This window comes from Prionailurus viverrinus, chromosome D4, assembly GCF_022837055.1.
Source record: "Prionailurus viverrinus isolate Anna chromosome D4, UM_Priviv_1.0, whole genome shotgun sequence".
Lineage (NCBI taxonomy): Eukaryota > Metazoa > Chordata > Mammalia > Carnivora > Felidae > Prionailurus > Prionailurus viverrinus.
Window position 1 is genome coordinate 17,123,308 of NC_062573.1, and position 16,944 is coordinate 17,140,251.

The 16,944-nt window shown below is 38.5% G+C and overlaps 1 protein-coding gene across 8 annotated transcripts in view; it reads right to left on the reverse strand.

Annotated features, from left to right (window-relative positions):
• Positions 1-16,944, reverse strand: part of PALM2AKAP2 (PALM2 and AKAP2 fusion) — a 567,675-nt gene that overhangs the window by 118,649 nt on the left and 432,082 nt on the right. For all 8 annotated transcript variants that reach the window (XM_047831459.1, XM_047831462.1, XM_047831465.1 and 5 more), the window contains one exon: positions 12,841-12,926. In XM_047831459.1, coding sequence (XP_047687415.1) covers positions 12,841-12,926 — 86 coding nt within the window. The remainder of the gene's footprint in view (positions 1-12,840; positions 12,927-16,944) is intronic.

A 16,944-nucleotide genomic window follows, 5' to 3' on the forward strand; every position in this document is an offset into this window, starting at 1 on the left:
AGCAATAAATTGTGGGCTCTGGAATATTACAGACTTCAGACTGAATCCTAACTCCACTCTTACAGCTTTTATGACCTTGGGAAATTGTTACGTTCTCAGAGCATCGATTTCTTCATCTGTCATACCAATGGGACAAGGAGGGTACATACCTCACAGTGTAGCTGTAAGTGTTAAATGAAACAATGCAGGTAGAGTAACATAGTGCCTAGCCCTTGGTGAATGCTGGGAAAGCAGTGGGGGACAAATCAGGAAGGGAAGAAAGAAGCAAAGAAGGAAGGGAGAGAGGAAAGGAGAGAAGGAGGAAGGAAGGAGAGAGGGAGGAAAGGAGAAAGGGTGAGAGGAGAAAAAAACAGGAAGGTGGGTCAAGACTATTACAGGATAAGAAAAGTTTGATGAAGTCCACATGGAAGAAAAAGGTTCATTTTAATAAACTGTCAAATATGATGAAAAATGCTTAGAAACAGGATGCATTCTTTTTTATTTGAAAAAGAAGAAGATTCTCTGCCTCTTTTTGCAATGCCATTTCTCTTAAGAGGGATTTTCCTATGTCACTCATGGGATAAACTTAATATAAACTTGGAAATTTTTTTCATATTTGGGTTTTGTTCATATTTTCTTTGCAAGAACCAACATATTTAAAACACATTAAGAATAATAAAAATAGTGGCTCTTACTGGATAAATGTTTGTCTATTTCTCAACCTTAAATAAGCTTTTATTTTCAAAATTCCCAAAGGATTTAGTGACATTAATTTGAAAAATCACCCTTAAAATCTGAATCTGTTTAAATATATGGTACGTCTCATAGAAAAAAAAAACATGCAACACAACATTCAATAAACTGATTTTTTTACTTAAAAGTTAATAAATGCTATAAAAATGCAGGTATTTTAGGAACAACTGAATTAAGAAACTGCCCTAAGCTTAGGCATGGTGGGTACAGGGGTCTCCTAATAAATATTGCAGGATATCTGTATGCTGAATTTCTCCAGATTCATTGAAAGGTATATTTATTCACCATGGGCCCAGCTTTCCTTATTTACTGAAGACGCAGTTCTGTTTTATCATATTCATGAATCACAGCAGTAGAATGATAACGAAAATGTAATCAGAATGTTGTCAGGATGAGGGCCCAAGGGCAAGTCTGAAAAGCAACCAAATCTTGGGGATGCAAATCGAATCTTATCCCACCAGGTAAATTCCAGCTTTGTATTGAAGAACAAATGCAAACAAAACTACATAAAAGCTCCCTTATTGATCAGGGACTGTGAGACCTACTTTATATATTTGCATATAAGCACTGTCATTTTGTTCTACCAGGCAAAGCCATATGAGACAGTCATTAGGAGCAAAGGCAGCCTGGTTAGATCAGGGCTCTGAGACTCCTTAGCTGTGTCCTTGGACAAGTTACTTAGTCTCTCTGTACCTTTTCTTCTTCTGTAAATTACTCATAGTATCTATCTCATAGGGTTGCATAATAATCCAATAATATAATACCCTAAGCATCCAGGGCAATGCATGACAGACACATGGAAAGTTCTCAATAAGTTAGAATAAATAAATATTATTTAATGAATATCACTATCGACATACTAAATATTATTCTCATTAATTTTTTTTTTTTTGTAAATGGAACTAGACTAGAAATTCATCATGTTACAGATGAAAACTCACCAGTCTAAGAGCATATGGAGAGCGTGATGGAGGATTCAGTACCCTACCCACTAGCCCAGTTCCCTTTGGGAAAGGAAGTGGGGACTGCAGCAGCTGGGATCTTTTCTTTTTCAGAAATAGACATAAGAGTGCTGAGCTAAAATAAATGTCATATCTCCACGGGCTCATTTCTGAGGAAGCAATAACAATAGGCTCAAGTTACATCGAAACAACCTAGCTCTTGGTGTGTAAGCCTGTTCGTGTTTTGCAGTCTCTTCTAGCCAGTCAATCACCTAGTCTGAGCATGTTTTCTCTCTTTACACACAACCTACACATATGTCACGATTTTCACCATGCTAACTACAACTTTTTACTCCAACAGAAAAAAAGCAAGGAGGGAGGCCATTGGGGGATGGGTAGAAGAAAGAGATGGAAGAGGAAGGCATTTGATCATTTACTGAGAGGAACACTAGATGCTCACTTAACACAGTCTTAAATACGTGTATAATGAAGCAAGATGTTTCTGCCTATGCATCCAACAGGTATTCCTGAGAATTACACTCAAGATTTATGAGGCCTCTGTGATGCCCAACTTGTTTCGGAAGGACAAAGTCTACAAATAATTTTTTTTCAGGAATAACCTGTGACCATTCTAAACCCTCCCAGACATTCATAATTTGTTAAATGAACTAGATCTAGGCAAACCCCTGCTTAAGTGGGAACCAGACTGGCAGCTTAGACCAATGGCTTCTGCCAATGGCATTCGCATTTGGTTTCCTTAACTTAGTTCTCTGGGAAGTCATAGACTCCGGTACTTGCCAATGAACCACTCATAAGACGACAGGCTTATCTGCAAATGGGCTCTGACCTACACGAACAGAGACTATTTCTAGAGCTTTATCATCATTAGTTGCTCCCACTGCTGGAATGCTAGAAATGTACATAAGAGGAAATGCACTGGTGTATTCAGGAAATATTTGTGAATGTATCAGAACTTAGACTTGGAATATCCAGGCCACTGTCATCTATTTTAGGAGGTGACCACTTAGAGAGAGGGGAATTTTACCAAGTATAAGCGCAAGACATTTTAAAAACTGGGATGATGAAGTTATCTGCAGAAAACGAAATCAGGCCAACACCAATAGCCCAGCTAAAATTAAAATTCTAGAATGGGCTTCAGAAAAATAATAACATGCCCAGATTAAGGGGAAAAAAGCTTCATTCAAGAGAAACAAACAAAATGGGGACAGAATTTCCTATAGTTTCACTTCATAGAGAAAACCAATGAGGTACAGATCTTGACATGGATCAGGTTTGGAAGCCTTTATTTCCAGAAAAAAAAAGAAGTCAGGAGAAGTCTGTTGATAGGCTATCAGTATATTTTGTGAACTGAAATGGTGTTTCTGTCTGATTTAAAGCCTAATATAACCTATTGTTATTCCTGATTGAATAAAGTCATAATAAAAAAATCCAAAACCACAAATAATTCCAAACCATAATAATCAAATGTATTAAGCAATTATCTTCATCTCCTTTGCAACACCCCTTCTGATTAGGGCTGCCAAACTTAGCAAATTAAAATATAGGACACCCGGTTAAATTTAAATTTTAGGTAACCAATAAACCATTTCTTGGTATGTCCCATGTAATATTTGGGACACACTGATGCTAAAAATATATTCATCACTAATCTAAAATTCAATTTAATTGAGTATCTCATGTTTTATCTGGCAAAGCTACTTCTGCCCCATCCTTAGAGCTCCTCTGATTTAGCTAATAGTAAAGCTAACTTGCATTTATTAATACTCAAATAGAGAGGTTAAACATTGTCCTTCTGCCAGGTTCAAATGCTCACTTTGAGATCTTTGCTAAGTTGCTTCACTTGACTGTGTCACAGTGGCCACATCTGTAAAATGGGATTAATAAGAGTCCCTCCCTCCCTCTCAGGGTCAGTTTGGAGATTATAGAAGATGGTACATGGAAGGGCCTAGCACAGAACTGAGTGCATAGCAAATGCTCAGTCAATATTAGCTATTGGTGTTGGCAAGGGAACACGATGAAAGATAAAATGACAAAGAAGTACCTGAGATCTGTCCTTTGCCAGGAATAATCCTTATCTATACATAGACAATGGAGAGCTGTCAATGGCTATGACTTCATTTATTTGACTTTCATTTTATTTGACAAATAGGGAGTAACACTTAGGAATAATAATTACCAATACTGATGCAGCCTATTACAGTTTACAGCACAGCCTTTCACATTTATTACCTGGTAATAATGCCACATGCGTATTTCAAAAAAAAAAATTCAAGACAGTAATTCTCAGAGGGAGTATTGTGAAAACGTAGCTGTATGGTCTTGGTATGACTCTCACCCCCTTCTGAGACCCACCACTCTAGACAGTTTCAAGGATTAAAAAAAATCTACAAGAAAATACTTCCTTTGGCAAGGAAGCAGGTTTAGAGCAGTCCTTTTGTATGTACACAACATAGAAATGACTTCTGGTCCCAAACATGTCTTTCTGTCCCGAACCCCCACACAAAATAATCCTCAGTGTCGTCATCATCAAATACAAAGGGCAACTGCCTCGACACAGCTGGCCAACAAAAGACCCTCAGCAGAATGGCTTTTTAAAAGCCAAGTCCAAAGAAAGCTGCAACCTGTGGCCTCTATTCATCACCGGAAGATTCTAAATGCTTTCCCCCTTTTGTAACTGGAGAACATCTGGCTTCCAGAACAATCTCTCTCCCAGCGGTAAGTTTTACATATAGAGAAGCAACATCCTTGTTTTTAACATTGCTTTCTCACGTCCTTGATTAGGAAACATGCCCCTTTCAAAGTAGTTTTACAGCCAGAATCCCAAACCGCCTAAATGGTACCCATCTTGTTTCTTGCCTAAGCAAGAAATATTGTATATGTTGTTAAATTAATTAAACAAAGAAGCCATTAGACCGATATAGCTTCATTGCTATCGCCACCTATGTCAGCAAACCAAAATCTAAGCCTGTAAATACCTCAAAGTTATAAAATCAAAACGTTAAGGACAACCAATCCAAGAGCCAACTAGGCTTTAAGCTATAGGCAATCAATAATTCCCTTTCTTTGTTTCTGCCTGTTCTCTATAAAAATCTCTCCCTGAGTTCCCATCTTTAGAGCCTTGCAAACCACTTCTGATTCAGCACTGCCCAATTCAAACTGATTTTTGCTCAAATAAACTCTTAAAAATTCTAATATGTCTCAGTTTAGCTTTTAATAATGTAAGTAAGTACAAGGCTTATTTCTGAAGGAAAATTCTGGTGTGCTAGGATTTTCTGTGTTCTTTTTTGCAATACTTAAGTTTTCAGCATCTTGGTATAGAACAAGAGGGCAAGGTACAGATGGCATTTGGGATTTAGTTGGTGTACATATTTGATTAAAATGGCAGACAAATCACATCGTTTCTACTCAGAAGATATTTCTTTAACATAGATTGATAGAGTTTCAACATGACTGATGTAGTTTTGAATAGTGATCAAATCAACAAAATTCAAGAAAACAATGCATAGCCCAGTGGGTGCAACTTCTGGCTCCTAAGAATATGCACCCAGCTGAATAAAGCCAAGACGCTTCCAGGGCGGGCATTGGCGCTGGGCAGTTTACTCCCCAGAAGAAAGGAAGCCCTGGGACCAGCAAATTCATTTAAAATCTAGCATTAAGTACCTTCCTAGTCTTTTATTTGCAACACTACTCTTAAACATATGTAAAGCAATTCCCTTTCTAACTTGCCTTGCCCACCAGATATTAAAATGCGAGGTTGGGGTTTAGGCATTTTATGGGTTTTTTTAAGATTAACAGGATGCATTTAAATTCCCTTTGAGAAGACACCTAGATATTATCATATGTAAAAGGTAACACTGAGGAGGTTGCCAAGAGCTGGAGGGAGGAGGGAATGGGAAGTAAGTCTTTAATGGATACAGAGGTTTAATTGGAGATGAATAATGAAATGAATGAAAAGGTTCTGGAGACAGAGGGTGGCTATGGTCACAGAAGAACATGAAGGGCATGATGCTACAGAACTGCACACTTAAAAATGGCTAAAGGGGTAAATTTTGTTGTGTATGTTTTACCACAATAAAAAAAAAACTGATACGCTAATAAAGGTGATTAAAAACATTTTTAAAGGGGAGAGGTAAAGGAAAAATAACCAGACAGAAAGTGGGAGAGAAAGAAATGGAAAGAAAAGAGACAGATGAACCCGCACCTCCACCCAGGGCAGTGGTGGGCTGGTGGAAGTGATACTAAAGAGGAAAAGTAAGTTGAGCCCCCTCCACCACCCCCGAGTCAGGAAGAGGATACCTCACTTAGAAAACATGGACTGAGCGCTTGAGAGAGGGTGCTGTGTGTGGTGGACAGTTTGTCAACAGAGCCCACCCCTCAGCAAATAAAGGCAATCAAGCCATTAAAAAATTCACTGCATACAAATGGCCAAGAAACACATGAAAATGTACTGAGCATCATTACCCATCAGGGAAATGCAAACCAACACCACTCAACACCCACTAGGATGGTTACAATAAAAGCACAGACAATAGCAAGTGTTGACCAGGATATGGAAAAAGCAAACCTCCTATCTGTTGATGGTGGGAGTGTAAAATGGTGCAACCACTTTGGAAAACAATCTAACAGTTCTCCACAAAGTTAAAAATACATTTACCATATGGCCCAGCAGTTCCACTCCTGGGTCCATAGCCATGACACATGAAAACATAGGTCCATGCAAACAAAGACTTGCACATTCACAGAGGCACTATTCATAATAGGCAAAAAGTGGAAACAACTGAAAAGTCTACCAACTTGTGAAAGGATCAAGAATCAAAGCAAAACACTGGAATACCCATTAAATGAAATACCATTCAGCACTGAAGGAAATGAGATATTGGTTGAGGACACAACATAGATGAATCTTAAAAACATCAGGCTAAGTGAAAAAAACAGACACAAAAGACTACATGTTATATGATTCCATTTATATGAAATGTCCAGAACAGGCAAACCTATAGAGATAGAAAATATGTGTTTGCTTGGGATTGTGATGGGAAAGGAGATTATCCATCACTGGGCATGAGGGATCTTATGGAAGTGATGAAATCTTATGAATTTGGATTATAGTGATGGTTGGTAAATTTAAAAGTTGTTAAATTATAGACTTAAATGTGTGAACTTTATGGTATATAAATTATACACCTCAATTAAGTTGTGTTTTAAAAATAAAGGAACGGTATGGGGTGCCTGGGTGGCTCAGTAGGTTAAGCATCTGACTCTTGGTTTCGGCTCAGGTCATGATCTCATGGTTCATGAAACTGAGCCCTGTGTCAGGCTTTGTGCTGACAGTGCAGAGTCTACTTGGGATTCTCTCTCTCCTTCTCTTGTCTGCCTCTCTCCTGCTCAGGCTCTCTCTTTCTCAAAACAGGTAAATATTTTTTCAAAAATTTTTAAAAAGGAATGGTAAAAAATGAATTGGATTGTAATTTAGAGACTCTAATACATGCAAAACAAACAAAAACACTGAGGAAAGTGGCATATGAGGGGAAAGCAGCAAGGGAGCCTCAAGAGAAAGACCCTGAGGTGAGCACATCGGGACCAAGTTTGGGGAAGGCCAACAGTCCAGCCTAATCAGTCTAGATAAAGATTGGTCTTCATTTGTTCATTCATAGATTTATTCATTCAGCAAATACTAACAGTTGCACATGATGTGCTAGACACTCAGCCAGGTGCTGGGGACACATGCCCTATGGCAATTACATTCCAGCAGGGGAGACCAGATATTCTGCATTGACCTCTGTGGTTATTTATGTGAGACTGGCTAGGGAGGAGTACTAGGTTCAGTGAAAGCATGTAACAAACAAGACTTGTCAGAAAGTGCTGTTCAAGGAAATAATATTTGGGCCAAAGACTGGAATATAAAGAGAAGTTAACTGGGAGGGAGAGGGAGAGAGAGGAGGAAAACCAAGGGAGCAGTCAATAAAAGAATGGGGTTCTAAAAAGCAGAGCACCTGCCAGAGTTTAGTTAAGGTGCTCAGGGCAATGGAAAGGCCAGCAGGCTTGAGCAGAGGGATGTTATCAGGTTGGTCTTTAGAAAAGATCACTTTGGCTACAAATAGTGCAGGTGGAGATGGCAAGTTTGGGTACAGAGACACAGTGGAAGACGAGGCTAGAAATGAAATTACAGTTAGAGTAAGGAAATGTTCAATGCCAGGAGGAGATGTCTAAGCCTTGGTCAGTGTTCAAAAGGAATGGAATCAAAGGGTTTGGAACAGGAAAGTCCTTTCTCAGGCTCATTGGGAACTGGAGAGCCAGGAGCAGTGATAGGGCTCATGTGGCCACACCTGACACTGCCTCGGTTGAATGCTGAGACAATGTTTTCCCAAACTGACCACAAAAGGCACCTGGGGTGCTCATTAAAAATGCTAATTCTCAAACTCAGATCTCCTGAATGTGAATTTTGAAAGGAGAAACCTGGGAAGCTGTATTTTTACTATTGTTTTCTACACTGCTGCAGGAGACTCACAGTCATGCAAGTTTTAGAAAATACTGATCCATACCTTTTAAAAAAATCAATGTCTAGGCAAGCAAAAAACAGAATAGGATATAATATAGAAGCTATCCTGGAATATGAGTTCCCTTTTCTTCTAGTTAACAATGGTAAGTGTCCATGGATAGATCACACACACACACACACACACACACACACACACAGGAATATTACTTAGCCATAAAAAAGGATGGGATCTTGCCATTTGTGACAACATGGATGGACCTAGAGGGTACTATGCTAAGTGAAATAAGTCAAACAGAGAAAGACAAACCCCATATGATTTCACTTACGTGTAGAATCTAAAAAACAAAACAAATGAAAAAACAAAAAGCAGAAATAGACCCACAGATACAGAGAACAAAATGATGGTTGCCAGAGGGGAGCAGATGTGGGGGATGGGCAAAATGGGTGAAGGGGACTAGGAAATATAGCCTTCCAGTTATGGAATGAATAAGTCACAGGGATAATTTATAATGAACTTATCCATTCATCTGTTGATGGACACTTGGATATATTATGATCACTTTTTTTTTAGTTTATTTATTTAAGTAATCTCTATATTCAGTGTTGGGCCTGAACTCATGACCCCAAAATCAGGAGCCACATGTTCCACTGACTGAGCCAGCCAGGCATCCCTACTACGTTCACTTTTTAAAAGTTGTTTTTACCTGTTCTTGTTTCAAGAGAACCACTAACCTATTTCAGCCTGTGCCTGTTCACAAGAACACAAAGATAGTTATACTTTAGGATAGCTCCTATATTATATCTTATTCTGTTTTGCTGCTTGCCTAGACATTGATTGAAAAAAAAAAGCATAGATCAGTATTTTCTACAACTTGCATGACCGTAAGAATCACCTGCAGCAGTGTAAAAAAACAAAAGTAAAAACAGCATAAGGAATATAGTCAGTGGTATTGTCATAGTGTTATATGATGACAGATGGTAGCTAGACTTGTGAGCATAACATAACATTTAGACTTGTCAAATCACTATGTTGTGTCCCTGAAACTAATGTAACATTGTGTTAACTTACACTTGAATTAAAAAAAAAACATGAACATGGTATAATAAGAAAATAGTAATGGGTGTGTCTAATATTGGTTTTTGGCATCTATGGCATTGGCACTGAAGAAAAGTAGGTACAATTCTAGGTAGATCTGAGAACATCTGTTTCCCAGGGCTTCCATAATAAGTTACCACAAAATTGGTGGCTTAAAACAACAGAAATTTATTCTGTCACAATTTTGGAGGCCAGAACTTTAAAATCAAGGTATTGGCAGAGCTGTGCTCTGAAGGTTCTAGGGGAGCATCTTTCCCTGCCTCTTCCAGCTTGTCTGGTGGCTCCATGTGTTCTTTGGTTTGGGCCTTCACATACTCCAATCTCTGCCTCTGTCTGTTCACATGGCCTTCTTTTCCAGGTGTGTTTCCTCTCTTTCTGTTTCTTATAAGGACACATATCATTGGACTTAGGATCTACTGGTTTAATCCAGGATAACCTCATCTAGAGATTCTTAATTGAATTGCAAAGACTCATTTTCCAAATAAGGTCATATTTACAAGTACCAGGGTTTAGGTCTTGGACATCCCTTTTTGGGGGGAAGAATGGGTTCACAATTCAACCTACTAAGCCGAGTGATTTAAAATTGTTGAGCAGGCCCATATGATGTTCCTACTCACATCAGTGTATTTAGAGGGTGTTTTTAATATAAATGCTCCTAGCTCAATGTTCCTCAGAATGACAGAAGTTTATTTACGAATGAATTCATTCTTCTGAGTCACGTCCATTTTTAGTAGCACGACTTTGTCATTTCAAACTAAGATATAGTATTAAAACGTTACCTGTAGTAGACAAAATTACATTCAGACAATTATGACATTGCAAACAATTTTGTACCATTTTAAGAAAGAAAATTTCTAAGCATGAAGATAGGTACATCTATTATAAAAAGAGCAATATGGAGGAAACCAAACTATTACAGTGATTGCTCCTGATATTCCCCTTGGCAAGTGTCAATGAATCAAGTTTTATTGTAGTTAGAGTTTTAACAGAATAGTTTGTTTTCCCAGGGCAGAAGACAGGGATAGCTGATATTGCAAGGATATGTAAAGTAGTTATTAGAAATAGTAATAGTGGTACACATATAGATATATGATGAGGAGTCTGTAGTTAATTAATGAACATCAGGAACTTACAGACACAGGAAAAAAATAGTACTTTGGATGGGTACAAAGACAGGATGGATACATAAAGCAGTGTAGGGTAGGAACCATAGTAATAACTAAAGGAAAAAATTGATGATTGCTGCATAATTGGGAAACTCAAAGCAGAAGATCTAAACAGAAGTATTTCCCTAAGTTATATCCACCAGAAGTTTCACAAATTCTTTAGGGAGAATAGACTGACATTAATAGAGGAACTTAATAATATTTGTAGAAATTTATTGGTGTATTTATATATATTTCTATTTTGCTTAACTTTTTTTTTTAATTTTTTTTTTTTTTGTTTCAACGTTTATTTATTTTTGGGACAGAGAGAGACAGAGCATGAACGGGGGAGGGACAGAGAGAGAGGGAGACACAGAATCGGAAACAGGCTCCAGGCTCCGAGCCATCATCAGCCCAGAGCCCGACGCGGGGCTCGAACTCACGGACCGCGAGATCGTGACCTGGCTGAAGTCGGACGCTTAACCGACTGCGCCACCCAGGCGCCCCTTGCTTAACTTTTTAAAGTGTATGGTATCCATTCTTCAGGGTGGGCTCAGTTCTTGAGAACTAAAAATCCTCTGTTCTTATTAAACATTCCCAGCTATTTATTAAAGAAGAGGAGAGATCAAGAATGACATCTCAACTGGCCAGACCCAAATACAACTTCAGTCAAGATCCTGGTTGCAAGGATCAGTGGACTGATTAAGTAGCAACCTTAGAAAATGAGACCTGGGGGCACCTGGGTGGCTCAGTCGGTTAAGTGCCTGACTCTTGATTTCAGCTCAAGTCATGATCTTGTGGTTTGTGAGATTGAGCCCTGCATCAGGCTCTGTGCTGACAGAACAGAGCCTGCTTGGGATTCTCTCTCTCCCTCTCTGCCCCTCCCCTGCTCCCACCCTCTGTCTCTCTCAACATAAATAAATTAACTAAACAAATGGGACTTGGACAAGACTTGCTTCTATCAGAACATGCCATTTGCTTTTATAACACAAACTCTAGTTTCTCTGATCATTTAAATGTCTGCACTACATCTGCAGCTACACTAGTAACACATTTCAGAAATGAATTCTTAAAATGATGACAGATTCCAAAATAGCAAATAAAAATCCATAAGCTCATCCACCCATCCCTCTCTGTCTGATGCAGTCATAGATACAAACTTCTGTCTTTGCAGTAACAGCCAGTGAAACGCAAATACACCATTGAATCTATATTATTGTCTTGCTAATTCTGCTAAACATAATAACATAATTATAAGAAAATGAACTTTCAGTACTGGATAGTTAAATTGTTTAGATTAGTTGACTCTTTTGACCAAGCAGGTGATTACCCCATCTTTCATTTAATTTCACTGTGGCATTTTTGTTTGCTTTCTCTAACATTTTTAACACAGATAATTTAAGTCCAGCCTTCACATTACAAAGGAAAGCTTGAATAAATTCATCCTGTATGTTCTTTTGCACAATCTCTACTGGTAAATCCAGGAGTGAAATATCTCTAGGGATATCTCAATATAAAAAGGGACACCACTTGGGGTACCTGGCTGGCTCAGTTCATGGAGGAGGTGACATTCAATCTTGGGGGGTTGTGAGTTCAAGCCCCATATTGGGCTTAGAGCTTACTTTAAAAAGGTGAGGGTGGGGTGGGGTAGATAGTACTTCTTGTTTTTCAAAGAAAAATTCACATGTGGCATATACTTAAATTCTAGTCATTCAAGCAAAAATGTTAGAAAGCCTCCTACTCCCAGCCTCTGTTAACTGAAATATAAACAGAATTTTAAGAAGGAGGAACCATTCTTTTGTGTCTAATCTAGTAATAGAGGGCAAGTGGTTGAGTCTGATACACTTTGCTATGGATTCTTCAATCTAGGCAATGATTATAAATTTATGCATTTAATTTGAACAGTGATAATTAGGTTGATTGCCAGATGACTCATTTTGTAAACTTTTGGCCATTAGTGTTCCAGCTGGAGTGGGCCATGTGCTGCCTTCCCGCTGACATCACTGGAAATCTTGACTCAAGATCAAAGCTACTTTATGCCTCTCTGACCTTTCTTCACCATGCACAGTGGGGCCCGGGTTCTCAGCTCCGAATGTTCAGATTTGTTCCACTGTGCCCATGGGGTTACCACTTGCAGACAACCTACATGTACATATTCAGTAGAGACCCTGAAACAAGCCTACTGGAATTCACGTGTTGGATTCTAGCTTTCAGGTGGCTTCCTAATCCAGATGCCAAATTTCAGAAAATCTTATGTCTGGCTGACTCACTGAGGCTCCAGTGAATAGAGAGACAATCCCAGCAGCATTGAGAGGCAGTGCTCATTTTGCCCCTAGAAGTCTTCCATAGGCTCATTTTCCTCTGGAGACGCCCTTTGAGAACCCAACTAGAGAAAGCATCTCTTACCTTGATAGTCATGTCTGCACTGGATGTTTCTGTGGCATCTGAGGCTGCCTCGTCTCCCTTTAGCAGCACACTTTCCCACCCGACCCCTGAAAACAAAACAAAACAAAACAAATGCCATTTGAGTCACGCGCATTCAGCTGGCATGGATAGACACCTAACTGACATTTTGCACATTCCTATCCTGTGTGTGTTATAAAGGAAACTGATGTCGCACCACACAGTTAACCTGCTGGGCAGTTACTGGGAAAGTATACTTTCAAAAGTGGCTAATCAGTAGCTCCTTTCTTTTTATCTGATCTCCAACTTTGGAGTCCACTGTTCAAATTCTGTATCTTATAGACAGTTCTACCCTCAGTCCAGAGTGAGAAGAAGTTGGAATGAACTCTTCCAGAATCCAGACCTCATACTGAGGTCTTACTGGGGGCTTAACGTGAATCCCAGGACACAGAAACACACACATCTGAATCTAATTCAACACCGAATAGAACTGACTCCAGATTATTCACTGCCCTGGATTCCATACACATACTGGAAATGACCGAAAGTTTATACTCACTTTTATTTTATTTTTTAATTTAAATTCAAGTAAGTTCACATACAGTGTATTATTGGTTTTCAGGAGTAGAACCCAGTGATTCATCACTTACATATAACACCCAGTGCTCATCCCAACAAACACCCTCCTTAACACCCATCACCCATTTAGCCCCATCCCCCATCCACCTCCCCTCTTTTAAAATCTATATGTTTTCTCCCCAAGTCTTGATAAATGTTAGTGTTCCTTTTTCCTTAAGCTTCCAGATGATCTCCAAGCGTAGACACATGACAAGATACAAGGTTTTGCTCTCTTCACTTCAAAAAGGAGATCAGGGGTTGGTATTTAGAAATACCCATGAACGCAATTATAGCCTAACTACACCAATTCAGATGCAATTATGTGTGTGAATCAGGTGGAATGGTCTATATTAGGGAAAAGTTTGAAGTAATGACAAGTATATTTTTAAAAACAGATTTATTGCAGATAAAGTTATCTTTTTTTTAAAGTCTTTCATTTTTTATTATTTTTAAGTTGATTTATTTATTTTGGGGGTTGGGGAGGCACAAAAAGAAGGAGGGAGAGAATCCCAAGCAGGCTCCATGCTGTCAGCACAGAGCCTGACATAGGCCTCAATCCCATCAACCATGAGATCATGACCTGAGCCTAGATCAAGAGTCAGTCACTTAATAGACTGAGCCACCAAGGCACTCCAAGAGTCATCTTCCTAAAAGCTAAAAAGTAATGCTTAGTAAAGTTTTTAAGGGTCTACTTTAACGAGTAGATACAAATTTTATAATTGGTATAATAACTGCCTGCTGGAATATGAATGCTCACAGCCTAAAGTATTAAAAAGATTGTTTTCTTAAACAGGTTAAAATTGGCTGCGTAATATTTGCTTACGTTGTCGATTTCCTTAAGAAGTAATTTTGCCTAAGGGTAACTCAAGGACAATATTCATTCCAAACCTGTGTGAATAGCCCAAGTTCCAAAATTTCAATTATCTAGCATTATGTTAAATCAGGACTGGCAAACATTTTTTGTGCCACATAGTAAACATTTTAGGCTTTGTGGTCTTGCCATTTCTGTTGCAACTTCTCAAGCTGCCACTACAGAGCAAAATGGACAACACATAAACAGCCAACTGACATCAGTCAACAGCCAACATATAAACAAATGGGCATGGCTGAGTTCCAATAAAACTTTATTTACAAAAACAGGCACTGGGCCAGATTTGGCCCATAAGATGTATTTTACCAGATGGATAGTGATGATGGTTGTACCACTTTGTGAATGTATTTAACGCACAGAACCATATACTTAGAAATGGTTACAATGTGTTATATACATTTTAGCACAATAAAAAAAACATTTTGCTAGGCAATATTCAAATTTCCAGTTTAACCGGTTCTATAATTACCCACTGAATTGGTATACTATTAATTCCATAGCTATTTCTAAAATGTTGTATATTTAGGTCATTTCTAATTTCTCATCAGTATAGATAATGCTAAAATGAATACTTTGTCTAAATGCTTTTCTTCTTATGAATAATATCCTTCAAAAGGACTCCTATGCAAAATGTATGCATACTGTTAAGGCTAATGGCACATGTTCCCATATTGCCTTGTAAAACAGTGATGTCAATTTTACGGTACCACCAACAATGTATAATGTAATAATTGTGCCATCACCATAATTTTCTCAATAGTGCTATTATTAAACAAATTGTGTGGTTGTGGGGAATGATTTCTTAAGCAAGGTGGGGCTACATAAAATATTCATTATAGGAGTCCATATATTTTTGTGTATAGTATTATGATGGTTTTTGTGTCAATTTATATTAATGCAATAAAATGATATAATTTTTTAATAAATTTTTTTAAATATTTATTTTTAAGAGAGAGAGAGAAAGAGGAGTGCAAGTGAGGGAGGGGCATAGGTCTCCCTGGGAGAGACAGGAAGGGAGACAGAGGATCCGAAGTGGGCTCTGTACTGACAGCAGAGAAACTGATGCGGGGCTCAAACTCATGAACTGCAAGATCATGACCTAAGCTAGTGTTGGACACTTAACTGACTGAGCCACCCAGGCACCCAATATAATAATTCTTTAAGAAGATATACTTTGCCGGCTTCTGTGCTCAATCAAGAAACCAAAGACATGTACAAGAAAGACTATTATACTTTTAGCATTTTTGTAAAGACCAACCAACCAATTGGACAAATGGGAACAGGAATGATTTTTTCATGACACTTTTAAGGAACTAATATGTGATTAATTAAGTTTTAATATATTAGCATCAATTGCATTATTTTATATTCTGGATCCTTGAGAGCCTCATTTTACAGGACATACGCACAATGGATTACTCAAGATCCATGCACTCAACTTATTGCAAGGTGCAAATAGTTGTTTCTGACTAGGATGTAGAAATTGGGTCAGTTTGGTGAGCTGCCCTACAGTTTCCTCTAGAGAAACTGCTACAAAGAGGTTGCTAGCTTTTTCTTAAGTGCATGTTTCTGGGAGAGCAATCTTTGCTCTTACATGAGTGGATTATTTTCCTGACACCCCTTGCATTCAACAGACTAATAGCCCCTCTTGGTTTAAGCCACTGTTGGCACCTGTTGGATCTGGCTGGCAGAGAGACACAGATGTTGGGCATGATGGACAATTATATGATATTTACTTCACAGAATATTTTGAATTATCATTTCAGCAAATATTCATTCCCCTCCTTTCCCACTGTGGGAGAAATTTTCTTCCCTGTCCCACTGATGTTTACTCTGGCCAGTGGGATGCTGGTGCACATAATGAAAGCAAAGGTTTGAAATACGCTTGATGGTGATGCTTTCCCTCTTGCATTTCTGCTATAGCAAGAGAAGGACATGCCCCAGTTGACCTGCAAGGTACTGAGAGTCATGAGGAGCAGAATTGGACCCTATCTACACTTGGAGCTAAGCTAAGCCAAGTCTTAATCAGCCAACACCTAGCCCAGCTACACACGCATGACAATAAAAGCTATTGAATTTGAGGCTGATTTGTCAAGCAGCATTATTGCAATAGTAGCTAATAGATACAATATATAACCAAAGTTATAAATGAAATTCATTTTGTATAGAGCACTTTCATCTTTATGCAAAAATAATTGCTTTGTTGTATAGAAATTTCATTTACAAGTATTGATTTCTGTATTTCTGTATCGAGAGAGAGAGAGAGAGAGAGAGAGAGAGAGAGAGAGAGAGAAAGCTGTATATCCAATGTGAGGCTTGAACTCACAACCCTGAGATCAAGAGTTGTATGCTTTACTACCTGAGCCAGCCAGGCACCTCCAATTCCCATATCTTTCCCATGTGGGGAAGAATCTTTTCTCTGCTATAATCCTTTTGTAGGCAAAACAATTTTTATTAAAGGATATATGGCCATAGGAAAGAGACATGAAACTTAAATATATATGTATTCTCAAAATTTTAGCCTCCAATAAAGAAAACATCCATTTTTCTCCCTAAAGTAAGCTCTACACCCAATGTGGGGCTTGAACTTGCTACCCTGAGATTAAGAGTCACATGCT